At 32.3% G+C, this 17,873-nt stretch overlaps 2 protein-coding genes across 17 annotated transcripts in view; one reads left to right on the top strand and one right to left on the bottom strand.

Annotated features, from left to right (window-relative positions):
* LOC105566406 (trypsin-7-like) overlaps nucleotides 1-807 on the bottom strand; it is a 3,350-nt gene extending 2,543 nt beyond the window's left edge. The window contains exons 1-3 of one of the 2 annotated variants that reach the window (XM_012020375.1): nucleotides 713-807; nucleotides 567-652; nucleotides 307-339 (exon numbers count right to left, since the gene is read on the bottom strand). In XM_012020375.1, coding sequence (XP_011875765.1) covers nucleotides 307-339; nucleotides 567-652; nucleotides 713-755 — 162 coding nt within the window. In that variant the 5' untranslated portion in view covers nucleotides 756-807. The remainder of the gene's footprint in view (nucleotides 1-306; nucleotides 340-566; nucleotides 653-712) is intronic. The other variant, XM_012020376.1, reaches the window with a different exon arrangement.
* A 2,813-nt stretch (nucleotides 808-3,620) lies between these two features.
* Nucleotides 3,621-17,873, top strand: part of LOC105566404 (glutamate-gated chloride channel) — a 56,426-nt gene continuing 42,173 nt past the window's right edge. For 14 of the 15 annotated variants that reach the window (XR_001009294.1, XR_001009293.1, XR_001009291.1 and 11 more), the window contains exon 1: nucleotides 3,621-4,045. The gene's annotated coding sequence lies outside the window, so the exon portion shown is untranslated. The remainder of the gene's footprint in view (nucleotides 4,046-17,873) is intronic. The other variant, XR_001009280.1, reaches the window with a different exon arrangement.

Raw genomic sequence — 17,873 nt, 5'->3', positions numbered from 1 at the left:
TTAATTATTAAAAATCGTTGTCTTAGGCTGGCCTACCGCCCAATTCGAGCGCGTGGCGAGATGTGCGCATAGCAATATCGATCGCCAAGCGGTCACATCTTGCCACGCGCTCGAATTGGGCGGTAGGCCGGCCTAAGACAACGATTTTTAATAATTAATTACTCGTTAACTATTACGAAAATTGCAAAATGGTACAGGACTTTTCCGTTCATCTCGATCCGTTCTACCTTCTCAAAAATTTTGTCGGATATGGAAAGACTCACCCTGTATATTTGAGTTTGGTAAAACTTCTTTAATGACACTCACGATTAGCAGTATTAAATAAAAATTGCCTCTTTCCTAAACACTCATTTAACGTTTATAAGAATCGAATGGTTAAGAAATCGTTTTAAAATGGCAGCTTTCCAAAAGTAGTCATGGTTCACTGACACACTCTATATACAACACAGGATGTGTTAGTGAACCATGAGTACGTTATATCAAATTGAAAATATTATATATTGTATATACACATAAAATATATGATACTTTAAATTTGATATAGATATATATAATATTTTGCTTACCATGAAAGGAACTGAATTAATATATGTGCTGTGTCCATTGATAATTCTTTGTACTGCATAGTATAAAAGTCCATAACGTAAATGGCCTATTAAATTTCGTAATTTTAATGTCAAATGTTTATAAAATTTGCAATATAAATACTTACTCATAAAACAAAAAAGAAAAAATATAAGACAACGAGCATCCATTTTAACGGTAGAAAAGACACTGCTCACTTAGACTGCGTGTACAATATACTAATAATTAGTAGAAATTATCAAAGGACAAAACGTTTACAGTCGTCTGCAGGCATTTTGTTTATCGCTATACGGCTATTATAGATAATGTTACCAATATTATGGTTAAATATGTCGTCAACACGTGCATTTTCCGATATAATGCTTCCGCTACAAAGTATAACTAGAGAGAATTGAATTTCAAATTCATTTATACTAAATTTGCAAGTCCGTCTCAATAACAACTATCTTTCTCCTTTATTTATTAAAAAAAGAGGTCCTACAATAATTACAAATAAAATTCAAACTTCAGTAGTTTCTATATTAATTCGCTTTTAATGTATCAATGTTCAAAATCATCATTTTAAACTTTTGCAATTGAACTGTAGGTTTAATCTTTTTGTCAATCAATCAACATTGATTCCACAACCTTTAGATGAGTCTTAATCCGTTCTAAAGATTCGACTTTCTTTATATTGGCATAAATAAATGCTTTACGTGATGCAGTTGTTCTATCTCTTAACTAGACTTAACAAGAGAGATTTTTGTTAGAGTCTGTCTTGCTCGTTATTTATGGAAAAAGCAAACTCAAAAATTCGTAATCATGTTATCTATCTAATTATATTCTAATGTTGTTATTAGATTCCAATTACATTACTTAATAACTATTGCGCGCGCACAGAACATAGCGATATACTTCGCACAGTTCATGTCGACGAGACCACTATTCCTTCCGCATTTGTCATTTCCAGCAGTTACAGTTCGATCAATTTTGTGTTATAATTATTCTCCTATTATTGTGATAAAATTTTTTTAGACTTAACACTTAATCTCTTTTTTAAAAGTTTTATTTTATAAAACAGCAATTTGTTGAGAAACCAGCAGAGCTTGGTATCTTAATTTTTTAAAATCAAAGATACCGATACAAGATAAATCTTTGATTTACTTAATGAAGAGATACAAATGTAGTTACATTTTTTTCATTTCTTTGATTTAGATGTACGTACAAGATATACTCATTATTTTTTCGGAGACAGATACAGATACAGATAGTATTCTTTCTCCAGAATATTTGTATCGATGTCTTATAAAATAGATTTCTTTAAAAAAAAAATTTTTTTCTACAAGATTTCTTCGTTTACATCGGATATCCTTCCGATTGCATTTTGATATAATTAAATTTTGTATTTTACTAAATATAAATAAAATAATATCTCTGTTTTAGCCTTAACTAAAATTTTATCTGATATAAAAACAGACCAACTGAGAGGCCCTCCACCACCCCCGCTAATTTCAATCGGCGATCCTCTTTCCTTTACAATAAGTTGGTCTTTCGGTTTTATTTTCTTTTATTTTTCTTGCAATTTACTTTACAAAATGCATAACATTATAAAACAGTCACATTATTCGGTAATATGCATTAGAAAATTATTTAAACATTCTTTTGTATTAAAACCGCAAGGCGATATGTGCCCGATTAAAATTTAATAAGGGTCTTTTTTATCGGATAATATTTTCATTTAAATCTAAGATAGATGTAGTATTTCGTTTGTAACTAGAATAATACAAAATTTCATTCAACGAGAATACAATCGTGATTATCCGATGTAAACGAAACAACCTTGTACAAAAGAACATGTTTAAATGATTCTCTAGTGAATAATTGTTCATCGTCAGATAATCATCAGTATATGTATATTGTAAATTACAAAATATTATTACATAAATAATAAATATATAAAAATTTGTTTATGATAGTAAAAAGAAGATCGCTGATTAGAATCGGCGGAGATGGTGCAGGTCCTTTTAGACAATTACGAGTAAGTCTGTTTTTAAGATATGTAATATACGTATACATGACTAATATTTTCTTCGCCGGCTTCCGGCTAAATGCAGGGCGGAAAAAATAATTAATTAATTACAAATAAACGAAAAACTCACAAATCTTTTCAATTGCATTTCAAACGTCTGAAATACACACGATTGCGTATATAGCAGTTATTTAAAAATATACGTTCATTTCCGGTCAAGTGTGAGCTGTGTGAGCGAATGTATAAATATATTTTCAGTAGTTTGTTCTTAGAGCTGAACGATAATGCAGGAATCGGTTAGAAATGTCGGTAATTACCGACGTTTTTGTCCCGAAATTTGAGGGTGCTTTTCCGTTGCAGTTCAGGCTTTGCTATAGAATCTTCTGATCGGTATATGTATTTTACTGGAAACGTGATAAAATTTTGTCGAAATGCATCGGAAATATCCTTTCAGTTGACCTCGTTTCATTATTTAATTCATATATTTGAGTGAAAATTGATTAAAAAATAATTTTTTTGAAATATAACACAATTTTTCGTAAAATTTTAATAAACCCTTGACAAATTTTACGACATCTAAAACATTTCATAATTTTTTTATCGCTTGTCAACAATATAGTTTTAGCTTCCCCTTATATTTCACGGTGTTACATTCATAAGGCTCGATTTCGCAGTACTTTCAGCAAGATGTTCCGATCAGGGCCGCCCTACAGGAACAAACAATTGATTTACGCTTCCCTTTACGCCCCCCCGGAAGTTTCCGCGTACGCTTCCGTCTCCCCGTGCATTCGACTTACTCGCCGAGCTCTATTTTCACCAGCGACCGGGCGAGCGCCGAAGCCGCGCACTCGCGCGGCCAATCGTTTCGCGGAACAATAGGACGATGGGTGGTGCTGCGAGATGGGTGGCTGCGACTGAGGAGGCGGTGGTTAGTAACACCTGTGCTCGAGGGGTGGCGGCGGTGTAGCGGCACGGCGCGGCGAACAAAACTACCCCCTCAGTCCAAAAGTCACCGCGCGAGCTCGCGGGCGGAACGCGAGGTGTTCGTTAGTCGTGGTACGCTGTCACCGCCGCCGCCGTCATCGCGCCGCCACTACACACACATTTATATATATATACATATGTGTATATATGTATATATATAGTATTATATATACATCTACATTTACGTGACAAATAGTACGTGTGTGCGTGTATTACGTGCACGCGAGCGCGCGCGCGCGTCTCGTCTGCCTGCCTGCCTACCTGCCTACCTGCCTACCTACCTATCCGTCTACCCACCTCTCTCTCTCTCTCTCTCTCTCTCTGTCTACATTTCTCTACCGGTGTAATTTCGTGCGAGTAGTGGTCCACTTTCGAACGGGAGACACGCACTCCGAGAGGGATTAAAGTGCTACGCGGGGCAAAGCTGCGACACGGCCGATTGTTCGCACAGATGTCTGTCTACTCTCGGTAAGTCTCTTTTGACAGTTCGCCAGAAATTCGCTTCCGTGTGACATAAGCCGCGCGAGACTTATTTATTGTAAAAATCGGAGGAGAGAGAGAGAGAGAGAGGGGGGGGAGGGAGGGAGAGAGAGCTGTAAGAACAAAATCCCCCTATACTCGCTTACGTCGCTTCATCTTGCGTTGATCTGGAACAGAACCCTCTCATTGTTGCCCTGAACTAAGGCAAGATTGCACAATAATTATATACAATTCTCCGATAATATCGGCGAGATATCCAGGCTCGCGTTGCCCTAATCGCTGGTGATTATTATCGTTAACAAAATTATATATCATTCCTATGTAGAGACTCGCTTTGGATTTATACGTTTATAATAGAACGCGGCGCGTTCCTCTGCCGTAAATCCACTGGCACGAGTTGTCAATCAAGGGGCGAATTTCGATGAGAAAAACCGAGCGTGTAGAACCAGATCGAAAATGCATTGTGACGTATCGTCGGAATATTCAGTTTCCTTTTGTCGCTCCGATCTTCAAGTATCATTGCGAAAATCATTTGTCAGCTCGTCACGTCGGAAAATATATTTCTCTGCGATGTAATAATACGCACAATTCATGATGATAATCGGTTATGAAATGTACATCAGAATACGAATATCTCATTAATGAGTAACTTGAGGCTCGTTTTGCTAAGAGAACATCTCCGAGACGATACTAATTATTTGGTCATCTCGTGTAAGAAGTTTATATCAGATAAAAGAATCAATTCTGTACACGTCTCTTTTGCGGCAAACTTTTTATTTATTGACTTTCGCGGTCGAATATTCTTTAACGTTGGTCTTGTATCGTATCTTTCGTCGATTACAGTAGTACAACACAAGATCTGGTCAGCCGGCTCGTGTACTATAATCGCTTTCGCTTCCTTCAATACGTTTGATTTGATATTCAGTGCAAATTTATGAAACACGACGTTTCGTCCAAACACGCATTAATCCTATTTTTAGAGGTAACTCTCGCATTTTTTTTTCTTTTAAACATAATTACTCTCGGTGTGCGTTTTAACATAATTACTGGGGTGTGTAGTTTACCCACAATTTGTTAGGTCTCAATTTTCGCCGTTTCTTTTTGCGATTTGCAATTGAATGAAGGTTGATAATGTACATATCTTCGAGAAGAAGTTTAATGCAAAAGTTTTTCTTTAAACGACAATTTGTACAGCGTTCTATTGATGAAAGAGTTTTACTCTGTGAATTTAGCTAACTACGAAAGTTTTCGAGTGTATTTTAACCCCCCACGCGAGTAACGTAGGATTAAACATTACAGCTTCGTTTACGTGTAAGAGAGTATCCGCTTAATCTCTTAACCTCATTTATCTTACATTCACGTCTCATTAACGCGCGAAAGACCTCGCAATAAGAGGACTTTTATCGTTATCACTTATATGTATTTACCCGCAATATCTTGTTGGCAGATCAATCGCAGTCACGCAAAAATGCATAAAGATGCGGGAAACAGTATGTCAAGTGTTCAGTCGAGAGTTTTATTACTTCAGATTCAAAGATACGTTTCCGGCCACTCGTGACTATTCTTATTTTCTCATTCGCACTAACAGTTAAAAGAATAACTTTTTTAAACGAGCACAGGTACAATTATAGTTTTTCAATTAAATTTCAGTTAAATACGAATCTGGCTTCCAAATTCGGACAACCATACCTCAGACGCCTTTTAAAAATGTCTACGTTATGCTGGTGGGAATGTTGCAATTAGAACTGTAAAATCGGCTATTCTAATTATAATTTCATATACAGACATTGAACTTATTCAGTTCAATACAAGTGGAATATTTAAACTAACCAATTCAAAACGGCGAAATCCTACAGTCCAAATGAAAAAGTTTTCATTTCAAATTGTTGCAAGAACTCGTACAGTTTTTTTAGGTCACTGAATAGTAATTCCGTACTAAAATTGATGAATAATTACGACATAACGAATCCAATGTTTGATGAATTATGAATTTTAATGTAGCTAATTTATAGTTTCTGCAGCAACAAATCTGTCAATATTTAATTACGAAATTTATTTTCATTTTCTTATTAATTTTAATCTTCGAGACTTTCTTTGGATGTGAAAATGTATAATTGTTTTCAAATAGAACTTTTTAGCATATCTCATATAGCTAGTAGCGTAGTAAACGTTAGAACCAATTTTTCTTTTCTATAATTTTATCCTAAATTAATACTTTAAATTTTTCGACATTTTTTATTTTTTACTATACAATAGAATTTTCATGGAACTGTACAATGAATTTTCCATAAGAAAACGCCAAGTTGATAACAGATAAAAGAGAGAATGTAAAACTATCTTTTTCAAAGAGTTATTATTGCATATTCTTTCTTTATCAGGAACTAAAAGAATAACCATACGATATTTGTTTCCGCATATTGCGACGTTACCAATCTACTATTTAATTGTAAAGCTTTTTAAATCTATAAATTTATAGCTACAGGGAGTTTTACATGGATGAAACTTGAAAAATATTATGCAGTTAAGAAATAAATATTTCTTTATAAAAATTCTTTGTCGCAGTTTATAGAATTGTTAGTTTAAAATTTGACAAGAGAGTAAAGTTACTAGATGCGTAAACAAATTTCAACTGATTCTTAATTCTATGCAAGCGCGAAAAACAAGTGCATAGAAAGCAGAAAATGAATAGAGTACTCGGCTCGAAGTCCGTTTACCTTGCTGCAAAGTAAACACTGTCATAGCCGGGGGGGTGATTTGCGATGTATGTAGATGCATCTCGTGTTGCCACATATCGTTCGCTTCTAGCGAATCTCCAATTGAACAGTCACCTAATCGTGGAAAATACAAAAAGTGGGTTAGTAGTGAAACAACGGTTAAGGCAGAAGAAATAAAGTTCGTGCTCGTAATGAGCCAACGTCAAGTGGCGGAGAGGCGGAGGGAATATACGCACGCCGTTTGAATTATGAGCGAATATCGATCTTTCATGGCGCGAGGGCCGCACGCAAAAATAAGTACAAAACCTTGCGCTTTAATGTTTTCCGTTGCCTATTTCGAGGAAAATTTTAATTCGTTGGTGTTACCACCGGTAAAAACGCACCTCACTCGCGTTTATTCTTATAAAATGTACAATTAATATACAATTACAGTTACAATTTTTTCAAGTAAAAGTTATTATCAACAAGCTGTATCAGCTCATGTATTTCTAACCGTGCATATATATCGTACTAATGCGTGATAACAAATCGAATACATTTCTCACTGTTACATTCATACAGACGTATTCTGACGTGCGCACATTGTGTCGCATGTTTGCGATAAGTTGTTTAAGCGCGACTCACATCCTATTTGAAGGACCAATAAATCTGCAGCCCTCTTATACGCAATCGTATGCGTAATCAATCTCATGTGCAATCGTTTAACAGTTTTACACATTGCGGCTTGGATTAGGAGGAAGATAGACGAGAAAGGTTAGCCCTGTGTGAATGGAATTGAACGGAATAAATCAAGCGACAGATATATCTTGGGCGTAATAGTGCCATTCAAACAATTTTCTATACTTATATCGATTCCTTTTGATATACATTATTTAAAAAAAATAAATATAATGTAACTTTTAGAAAAATTGTAATAACTTTAACGCGATTGAAAGGCAACTTAAACTCTGAAAGCAATAGTAAAGAAACAAATACACCTACAAGTAGTCGTTTTGACGTTGTTAACAAACATAAATAAATGGGATAAAAATATTAAAGTCACAAAATTTTATTGTACGTTAACAAAAGTTACGTTACATTATGTTAGATTAAGTTGAGTAAAATTGGATTGATTAAAAAGTATTTTTAAATTTACAACACATTGTTTCTTAACAACAATCATATATTTTATATTTTTTTATACTGTTCATAATTTAAAAAATTAAGTTTTCTGATATTTCTAGCATCATTTATGATGCAAAATGTAGTTAAAAAGACTAATGAAATGCCCATCGAGAAAACATACATATCAATAACGTATATAAAAGTGTGATATCAAAGCTACCATAGATAGGAAAATGATCACATTTTTAACCCACGATAATCGTGCGTTCATTTATCGAACATTATGTTGTAATTACATTTCGAATTCATTTCTTTACGTAACTCATATTTCGTATTTTTTCCTAGCATACAGTAATTTTTAAGTATCTCCACAAATAATCCAGTACTTAAACTGAAGTCTAAAAGAACGTTGGATGTCCAGGGCCATGTAGGAATCTGAAAACTAGTGATTTTACCAATATACATTTTGAGCTACGTAAAATCAGTTTTTAATATATCTAAACGAGACTGAGAAATGAAATTGATGATACAGTTCTTTCGCGGTATGAATGGTGCAAAATGGACGATAAAAAAAAATAGTATGTTGTATATATAATTATTTGATTATTATATATAAAATATATAAATAGTATGTTGTATATATAATTATTTGATTATTATATATAAAATATGGTTGTTATTAAGTTCTTCGTAAAAGCTGATGCGCATAGAGAATTTTGTAATTTTAAGAGCTTTTTTTACTCTCTTACGAATAGAGATTTGAATTGCTCTTTGGATTATTCTCAGAGAATTACGGGAATGTTGGGTTGGCAAGAGTGAAGCATGGTACGCCGCTTATTTGGAGCACGTGAACTTTTGACCTCGTCCTCCGCGTTACGTCATGAAATTGTGCGTGCGATTCTCGAAATAATTACCATTTGTTTTTACAACTCCTCTACGATTGCGGAAAAATTGAAATAGGAAACATTTGAAATTGGAAAATTTCGAAAAAATTGGCAAGTATATAGCTTCATATAAATGTAGTAGATTATTATTAATTTAAGTCACAGAAATTTGCGCGTACAAAAATTTAGGGGGTCATTAAAATGATTAAAAATAAATGTACAAAAACATTTAAAATTTGCTAATGATTACATTAATAGATCAAATTAGTTTTCTAATTTATTATTCATTAATTAGCAATACTGATACGAGAATGAGGAAAGATTTATATCTTTAAGTAGTCTTTTTCTATCGCGAAATTTATTTCACAATTATCTAAGATAATTATATAAGATAAGATCTTGATCAATGGTATAAGAGGAGTACGATTGTAGAAAAGTAATTATACCTAGCATTACGTGTCTATTGTGAATCTGGGCCAAAAACAATATTCAAACAATTCTATATAGTGAATGAATTGCCTTGACTTCGGAAAAGCGACAATATTTCGCGGTTTACCTCGATCGAATCGATCGGCCTCATTCGCCAGGATCGATCGTTAATTCTACTCCTACTAACCGCTCCAAAAATAATTTATTGACTCTGTTTTTATTAGAACGTACGCTGACTGTATCGCTTGTCTCTTTTATATGCATTCACATCCTTTCCCCGTACGTCGAACTTTTCCTGATTGATTATTGGAATATTTAATACGTAGCTTAGTAAATTAATATGTACATAATTTTACAATAAATTGTATTATCCTTTGAACACACATAAAACGACATATTTTAATCGATGCAAGTGTATATGTGAAAAGTACAGAAAGAGCCCCGTGTAGCTTTAAAATCACGTAAGTTTTTCACAGTTTTTCTCTTCTTTGCTTTTATAACACAGAGGCTTTGGCAAATTATCGTTCCACATTTCTAATAGAATTTGCGCTATCAAAATATATTTAACTTTTAGAACTTAATTTGCATATCTTCTTTAATATACTTTTATAAATTTTTCCTTCTATACATATTTAACATATAAAGTGTTTGTAAGCAGGATATTCTCAAATCAGAAAAGCTAAAATTTAACTTTTTTAATAAAAGCAGAAACATTTTCCTGCAACTAACAAAGTCTACTTGAAGCATTCAACTTTATCTATAGGGTGCTGTTTTATTGATGGATTTTATAATGCATTCTAACTAATCTCAGTATATTTCTGTAGATATTTTCACTCCATTTTTGCAAAAATGTAACTTAATGGCATCATTGCGTAAAAAATACTACCAAATTAGTGAGATTATAAGGACCACATTTTGTTCTACCACAAGACTCATCCAAGCTTTTACTCGCGGATAAAATACCTTCCATTTTTCCATCTCATTGAGCGAAATAGAAAAACAATAAGGAATAAATGCTAAAGCTCCGCCCAGTTAATTGCATAAATCATTATAGAGTGGATGTATTAATATGTATGCGCTACATTAATGATACCGTGATCTTCACTTAATGTTGTCTTAATGATTAAGGATAGAAATAAAGAGTCCTTCTTCAGGACAGAATTGCTTTAAAGACTATAGCAGTTGCGAATAAATTTTATTGCTTTGATAATTTTTAAAATGTCTTCTCTAAAACTAAAGATATTTCTCGTTGGTAAATAATTTTTCTCATCCGCATCTTCCATACGTTTGTAATAATGCTTTCGATTCGTTCTTAACTAATTTGTTAATAAATTACGATTACTACATTACGATAGGTTTAAATTTAGACAAGTAATATAAAAAATTGAATATTCATTTTTCTTGTCAATTTTGTGTTTATCTAATGAATTCATAAACGTAAATGTATTCATAAACACATTTATAAATTGCATGGATAGTATTTCCGTTGTTTTTTTAGTGTAGCCTCGCGGACAGTTTTCTTAAAATTTATTCTATTTGTGTATACATTGTGCATATTTCATCGTACAATTAACTCTTGTTCTTATATATTAAAAAGATAATGTAAAAATAATGTTTTATTACATCTGACAGTATTTCTGAACTGTTATAATTGTAAAACTTGATATTTCTCGCTTTACTTTTACCCGTAAAGTAAAGATATCGGATTATTAGCAATGTTTTGATATAATAGCTGGTTATTCTCCAATATTCATCGACCGCACAATAACAGCGATACACTTTGTTGTGTATAATTACATTTGGAAACCTAATTAGTCCAATAGACGGTGAACATGACAAGCTTTAATTTACCGCAACTTTGCCCCGATAAATCATAAATATCTGTGTTCGATAAATACATATAGTGATTTGGTTAAGCTTGATAATGAAATTGTCTACAATAATTTTCATTATTTTACGAGGTTTTTCAAATTATATGGAACATATCAGAATTTTTACTCGTTCAAAGAGTTCAATATTCCGTAAAAATTTTGTCGTACCATGAGTGTTGGATATTGATTGAACAAGAATTTTGATCAGCCAATATAATTCAATCAATCTTTCTTTTTCTTTCAAGTATCTCTGTCAATGTATCACATTTTCTTCATAAATGCTAAAACAAGACAAGTGAATTGACGATTCTCTTGCTTATATATTTCCTGTTTCAATTAGATACTTGAAAGTTAAAAACATTTCCGTTTTTAATTTTACCGGGAGAAAATAAACTTGGTATAATAATAGAATTGTAATCAATAACCGAGGTCGAGAGAGCTGAAATTAAATTCTTGTGTTTTCATTTCAATTGATGTATTAATTTACTTTGAAGATATCGATCGGATCGAATGCTTCAAGAAAGGAATTGTATCGATTGATTAAAAAATTGGGAATGTTTGGATTAAAGTAAAGGCCGGGGTGGGAAAAGCGGAGATAGCGTGGAGTGAACGGTAAACAATGCAGAGTATCAAATTGGTTTAATCCGTGAGAGAGGTTTTTGTCGAGACGTCCAACTTGTTGATGAAATAATCCGAAGTGTACAGAAAAAAGATAGAATCGATTAGTCGAATCATTTTTCACAATATCAATTTTTTTTAAGAGAAAACGATCGATTTTTCCTATTCTTCACAGAAATCTTCTATGATCAGATTATCTTTCTCTCAAAATAAACTCACAAATAAATTTCTATCTTGCATTGCTAAATTTTGGAAAGACTCGTCTAAAATATTTACGAAAATTTCGCAATGGTCAATGTACAAATATTTCGTGCTACTATAATTATTCTATGTAATATTCTTGTTTTAAGAATTTATTATATAAAAGATCACCTATTGAAGAATATATTTTTATAGTGTTACTTAAAGTTTTGAAGATATGAAACATTTCAGAGTACTTTCGAGGTTATTTAAGTGCGCTACACTCGACAGTATTCAAATTCAGTACACCATTGAGGTAAAATGTTTTATGACTTGCATCGTATAAATTACATTAAAAAAAGATGGGTTCTTGACTTCAAAATGAATGAAAAGAAAATAAACTTGGCGGACGATGCAAGTTTAATAAGCGAGCTGATGGATGGTTAATAATTTTTATGGCTCTATTATATACAATTAATTGAAAAAATACATATTGCAATTTGGGCAACTTATTAATATAAGTACTCACTGATAAACATCTGCAACATTATTAGGGTCCAAAAGTATCAATTTTTCGACGCGTTATGCTCTCTTAAGAGTCCAATCACTATTAAAACATGTAGTTGTTGAAACATCTAACGATTTACATTATTTTCTCTTATCACATTTTACGATCAAACAAACATTATTTCATATTTCAGGTAAAAACATCAAAGAAAATTGTATTATATCTTCTAAAAATAGTACATTACTGAGATAACTAATATTATAATATTAACATAAATCTTAATTAATCTTCTTAATTTTTTTTAATCGGATACTTTACATGTCATAATATTACTCTGATAGTGTTCCGCAAATGATAATAATCATAATCATATACACTTTGGATCACTGATATTATACAAAAAATTAGTAATCGCGACAGTTGTATTTATATCAAAGTGATCGCAACAAACAATATTATTTTTATCCGCACGCTGATTAACCGTTCCTTCACCAGGATGATAAATTACTGCATATGCGATCCATAAAATTTCTAAATTTATCTCTTAATCGGTCTAATCATAATTCCAAATCCTTCGCATTTGTTCAGCTCCGAGATATTCCCTCTTATATTTTGGGCGAAATGTTATAAGATTGATGCAATAAGATGTCCGCAAATATATGATTTCTATCACATTAATCCTTAACGTACACGAACGTGCTTTCCGATATTTCCGATACGAACAGAGATAATGCTAAAATTAAATTCTATTGTGAGGTGCCAAATATATCTCAGATTCTCTCCGTTCCATGTCGATAGAGTTATTTCTACATGTCCTTTCTATATGTCCTAAGTACATGTATTTAAATCCACTTGAATACGTGTGTATCCAATATTGGAAAATGTAATTTTGATTGACAGCTTGCCACATGGCGGAAATATTGTCGATACATAAGGGTAAGAGTAGGGTAAGCAAGATATCCTGCGGGAATCGTCCTCAAGTTACGTGGTTTGACCAATTTCATTCTTTATCGGCGAGAAATCAAACGTGGACTTTGTGTCGTGAATTTCTACGAGTAAATCGGATCAGACAACAGAGATTTCTTGGCTCGAAAATTCGCGTGTACATGTTTGTAAAGTTTTCATTACAAACGTCCACGTTACATGTAGAGCAATAAAAAAAAATGTTAGTGATACATAAAGAAGAAAGAAAATCTACAGGAAGAAAAAATTAAAAAAGAAAATAATTTTCGTTATTTTACTCGTAATCGCACAGTAAAATCGGAATTCACAAAATAACATGAGTATTTTAATATTATACAATATTGCAATTTTCTTAATTTTTACTAATAATACAATAATTAAAAGAAAATTAGTCGCAGCAATGCAAGTTTTTACTCTTATCTTCAATACACATTTTTGGCATTATTTTAAATATTTTCAAAAATTATTCTCATATAGTGTAGTCCAAATTATCGAAAGTTTTCCTGCTTTGCGATAAATTTTAGTGAAATATTCTTTCAACGTAAACTCCTATTTCTCGCTAAATAAGGGAGTAAAGAAGAATCCATAATGCCAATCGTGTGCCACATTTACTATGCATTTTACATTGTCTTCGAATTGTATTTTCTAGACGTCCCGACTGGTGTGTGAAGTTTTCGCTGATGATATGCATATGTATATTTGTGGTAGTCTCACACTGTAAAAACTTTTATCGGTACCTGTCAGACTGTCAGAAACGAGTCCCTGTGGAGCAGTTTCCAGTCTATTAGAGACGGTGTCGCATTTTGCATCCGTTCGTCGAGTGCGTGATGTTAAAATCGACATTCGCGTAAAGACGAAAGTCAGATTACGGAGGAGAGGATAGCCAAGTGGATTCCTGTTTCCAGGAGGATCGAAAAATATATTTCCTTTGTTAGCACTCTTTCAAAATTTGAAATCTTGTGTGAAAGTATTTCTACTATGACAAGTGTAAAAAATGAAACTATGAAAATATGGAAGAAATAACACATAGGTAGAAGTTCGAGTATGCTAAATATTAGTGTACCATTGCTCATCATATTATGAAAAACAAAGAAAATATTGATGGCATCATACATACAAAAAGTATATAGTACTTTATTAGTATGTAGACTAGTTGTTGCCAAATTAAAAATAACAAAACTCGGAAAAAGAAGTCAGAAAGTGGATTAATAAGGAGATTAAAATTTAGGTTGCTATTATCGTTTGACTATTAGGTTAAATGGAAATAAAAAAGAATATAGATACACTGGGTAATTTTACAAATCAAAGTCGTAGAATATACGTATACATATTATTCTCGGGGATCCATTCATTTTCCTCTTCAAGTCATATTTACTGTAGATTTTATATTGAAATTATCACTTTCTTCATTTATTTGACAAATAATTTTGTACTATATCAAACATTCGATTTACAATGAGAATGGTTATTCACCTCAGAGAAAAAAACTCATTAAACACGAGAAATGATCAATGTATAGGCGGAATAAAGTGCCGAATGTTTAATTTTAAAAATTCAGAATTGTTTGTGGAGTCTTCGAAAATTTTTGCTCTTTTTATTGAAAAAGAAAATAAAACTTTGACTTAAGTTTAAATTACGTACGATGTAGGGAAATTGAAAACTTATGTTCAATATAATAGTTCCATTTCTTGCCATTTTTAAAAGGTTATGGAATTTATCTTGGAAAGAATTTTTTCATAGAATTCTTTCTTAACATATAAATATTATAATAATAAATACTCTCAAATGTGATATCCCTAAGAATGAATAGATCGATTTTTTATCTATTGTATTTTCCAACAATAATGGAAATAATCTATTTGATGGATTTGCATAAAACTGACAAAAGGTGTCGATCAGTCGTTTTTTTATTCCGTAATATGACGCGCCACATTCTCTCTCTCCTTCTCTCTTTCCTTCCTTTCTCTATGACGTCATCAGGTAAGTGCACTCTTCCCTTTCCTGCTTCTTTCGCATTCAACGTCAATGCAACGTTACCTCGGCATCGGGTCAACCGAGGTCGAGCTGGTAACCTACCAACGTTATTCTGAAAACTTGTAAACTGTTGCTCTTTTTAAAGTCGTTTCGAGGAAAATCTCGTATTAATTAAGGGACATTGCTTCGTGCAAAATATGTACGTAGCGAAGCTATAATAACAATGCAATCTGAAGTTTTCTTAAAAATTTGTCATGTTTCAGTAACATTTAATCTGATTGAATTTTTAATAAATGGGATTTCTTTTACATCATAAAACTATTTTTATATTCACTTCACAAATGGCCTATGAATGGAGCTACCATAAAAACGATGTGTTACGTTTATACATAGGTGCTCGATTTCTATTGGCAAAGTTATATGTAAATGCTGCCAGATATCGGTAGGCTTTGCTGGTAGAAAATAAGCTTAAGTATAATAAAGTGAATGTATGCGAACACGTGTGCGTGCATATATTACGTATGTATGTGTGGGTAAATAAATGCGTATATTATTTATTTAATAAACAAAATGTTAACAGTACGTTAGCAGTTTACGTATAGATTTGAGTAAAATATTGCCGCCGATTGACATCAAGTTGATCCTCCGCATTAAACCACAAAACATGATAATTGAAATAATATAAAATTCTAAAATATGAGACAGGCATTTTATGCATTTTATTATAATATAATACAATATAATACATAATGCATAATACAACACTTGTACCAACACTGCACTAAAAAATTAAGCCTTTTGTTCAAACTTGATTAAAATTTTTTTGTCAAACTTTTTTGTACTTATGTAAATAATAGATTATGCTATTTATAAGCATCATATTTTCTAGATTGATACCTTATTAAATTATAAAATATAATTTTTGAGAAAACCAAATCGATATTATATTTTCTAAATAATTTAAGACACTAGACAAGAAAATAAAATATAATTATTCTAAATCTATTATTTCTTTTGAAATATAAAATTGATGAACAAGCATATATCGTTAAACGTATTTTAGAATTTTAATGGCACCTATTCATGCCAAGAAGTTAATTGTACGAAAGACTTTGGCTGAATACAGATCAGACTCATTTTACATCTTCATCGTTTAATCTAATTTTTATCGAAAAATATAAAATATGATATTTAAATCTTTCTCTCTCTCTCTCTCCCCTCCCTTTTCCTCCTCGTTCTCAACCTCCCCCTCTCGCTTGTGCTCACGCGCGCAAAGTGGACATAAAATAGTGCAATCTGTAGCCTATATTTATATGATCGCGGTCCGAATTCACGCGTTCTCAAAATACGACGTGACTAATTTTCTCTAACTAGTCTGATCGTAAATAATACCCCTTGGCATGTGGATAGTGCATATGGTGCGTTTCTGCACAAAATATGCAAAGGCAAAATAATCTGAAGCACATCAGTAAGTGATAGTGTAAGATACATCGTGCAAGTTTAATGAGACAGAATTCTTGATCATCGCCGCGTGATTGACCGTGAGGGGGAAAAATAATGTATCGTTCTTTTGCGTTCGCCACGGGTTGTAAGGTCACTTATCCCCGAGTGAAAGCGACCGCGACTGAGTCAGACCGGCTGACCTTCATGCGCGGCATTACTACTTGCGATAGCTCAATATACAGCTGTTTCCCCTTCGTCGATGCCACGCTTACTGCCTTTACGACCGTAGCCTTAGAGTGAGAAAGTCTATGCCACATTGTGTATTCTGCATCGGCACACGCGATCATTATTCACGCACTGTCCAATTTTTACGTAAAAATAGAATCTAGGTCTTGTAATTCAAGAACACCATAATAAGAGACAGGGACTCGTACAACTTTGAACGCGACATTAGAAAATGTAAAAATGTTTTCAATATTAAAGTAATAGTAAAAACCGAACGCCACGACTAGTTCTCAAAATAGAATTGTTGATAAAAATAGATTATAGTAGAATGCTAACATTGAAGTCAAAAATTTACTTTATGAATTTTGTATTATTATTAAATCGACATATACGTTTGATAAAAATTAAGTTCTATTATTAGGTAAGGTTACGTCAGATGACATTTAATTTTAAGTTCATAATACACAAAGCAATTTAATAATTGGTATATTTGCTACGAAATTTTACACTCGTAAGTTCATTATACATATTTACACAATTCGAACTTAGAGTTTATTACATTCTGGATTCTTTAATTCCGCCTTTTGTTGAGAAAACATAAAGCATAAATATACACATTTGCTCAATTGCACTACATTAAAATTATTGAAATTATGCCAAAAGGGAAGCAATTAAATGTTTATAGCATTTCGGTTAATGTTCATAATAATGCATCAACTTCTACATATATGAAATTTCTTCACATTAACAAACGGAGCTTTATTTATTAATAATTTTATTATTTGTCGATAATTTGATTCACACAATATTTCTCATTACAATAAAAAATTGTTTGCGTAATTTTTCTCCAGTTATATAAAAGTATTAATTTTTATGTATTAAAATAATTAGTACAATTGGGAA

The sequence above is a fragment of the Vollenhovia emeryi genome, unplaced genomic scaffold, assembly GCF_000949405.1.
Source record: "Vollenhovia emeryi isolate VEMERY1.0 unplaced genomic scaffold, V.emery_V1.0 DF939145.1, whole genome shotgun sequence".
In the NCBI taxonomy this organism is placed as follows: Eukaryota; Metazoa; Arthropoda; class Insecta; order Hymenoptera; family Formicidae; genus Vollenhovia; species Vollenhovia emeryi.
Note: the sequence above shows the minus strand (reverse complement) of the source record. Positions and strands in the feature narration are given on the sequence as shown.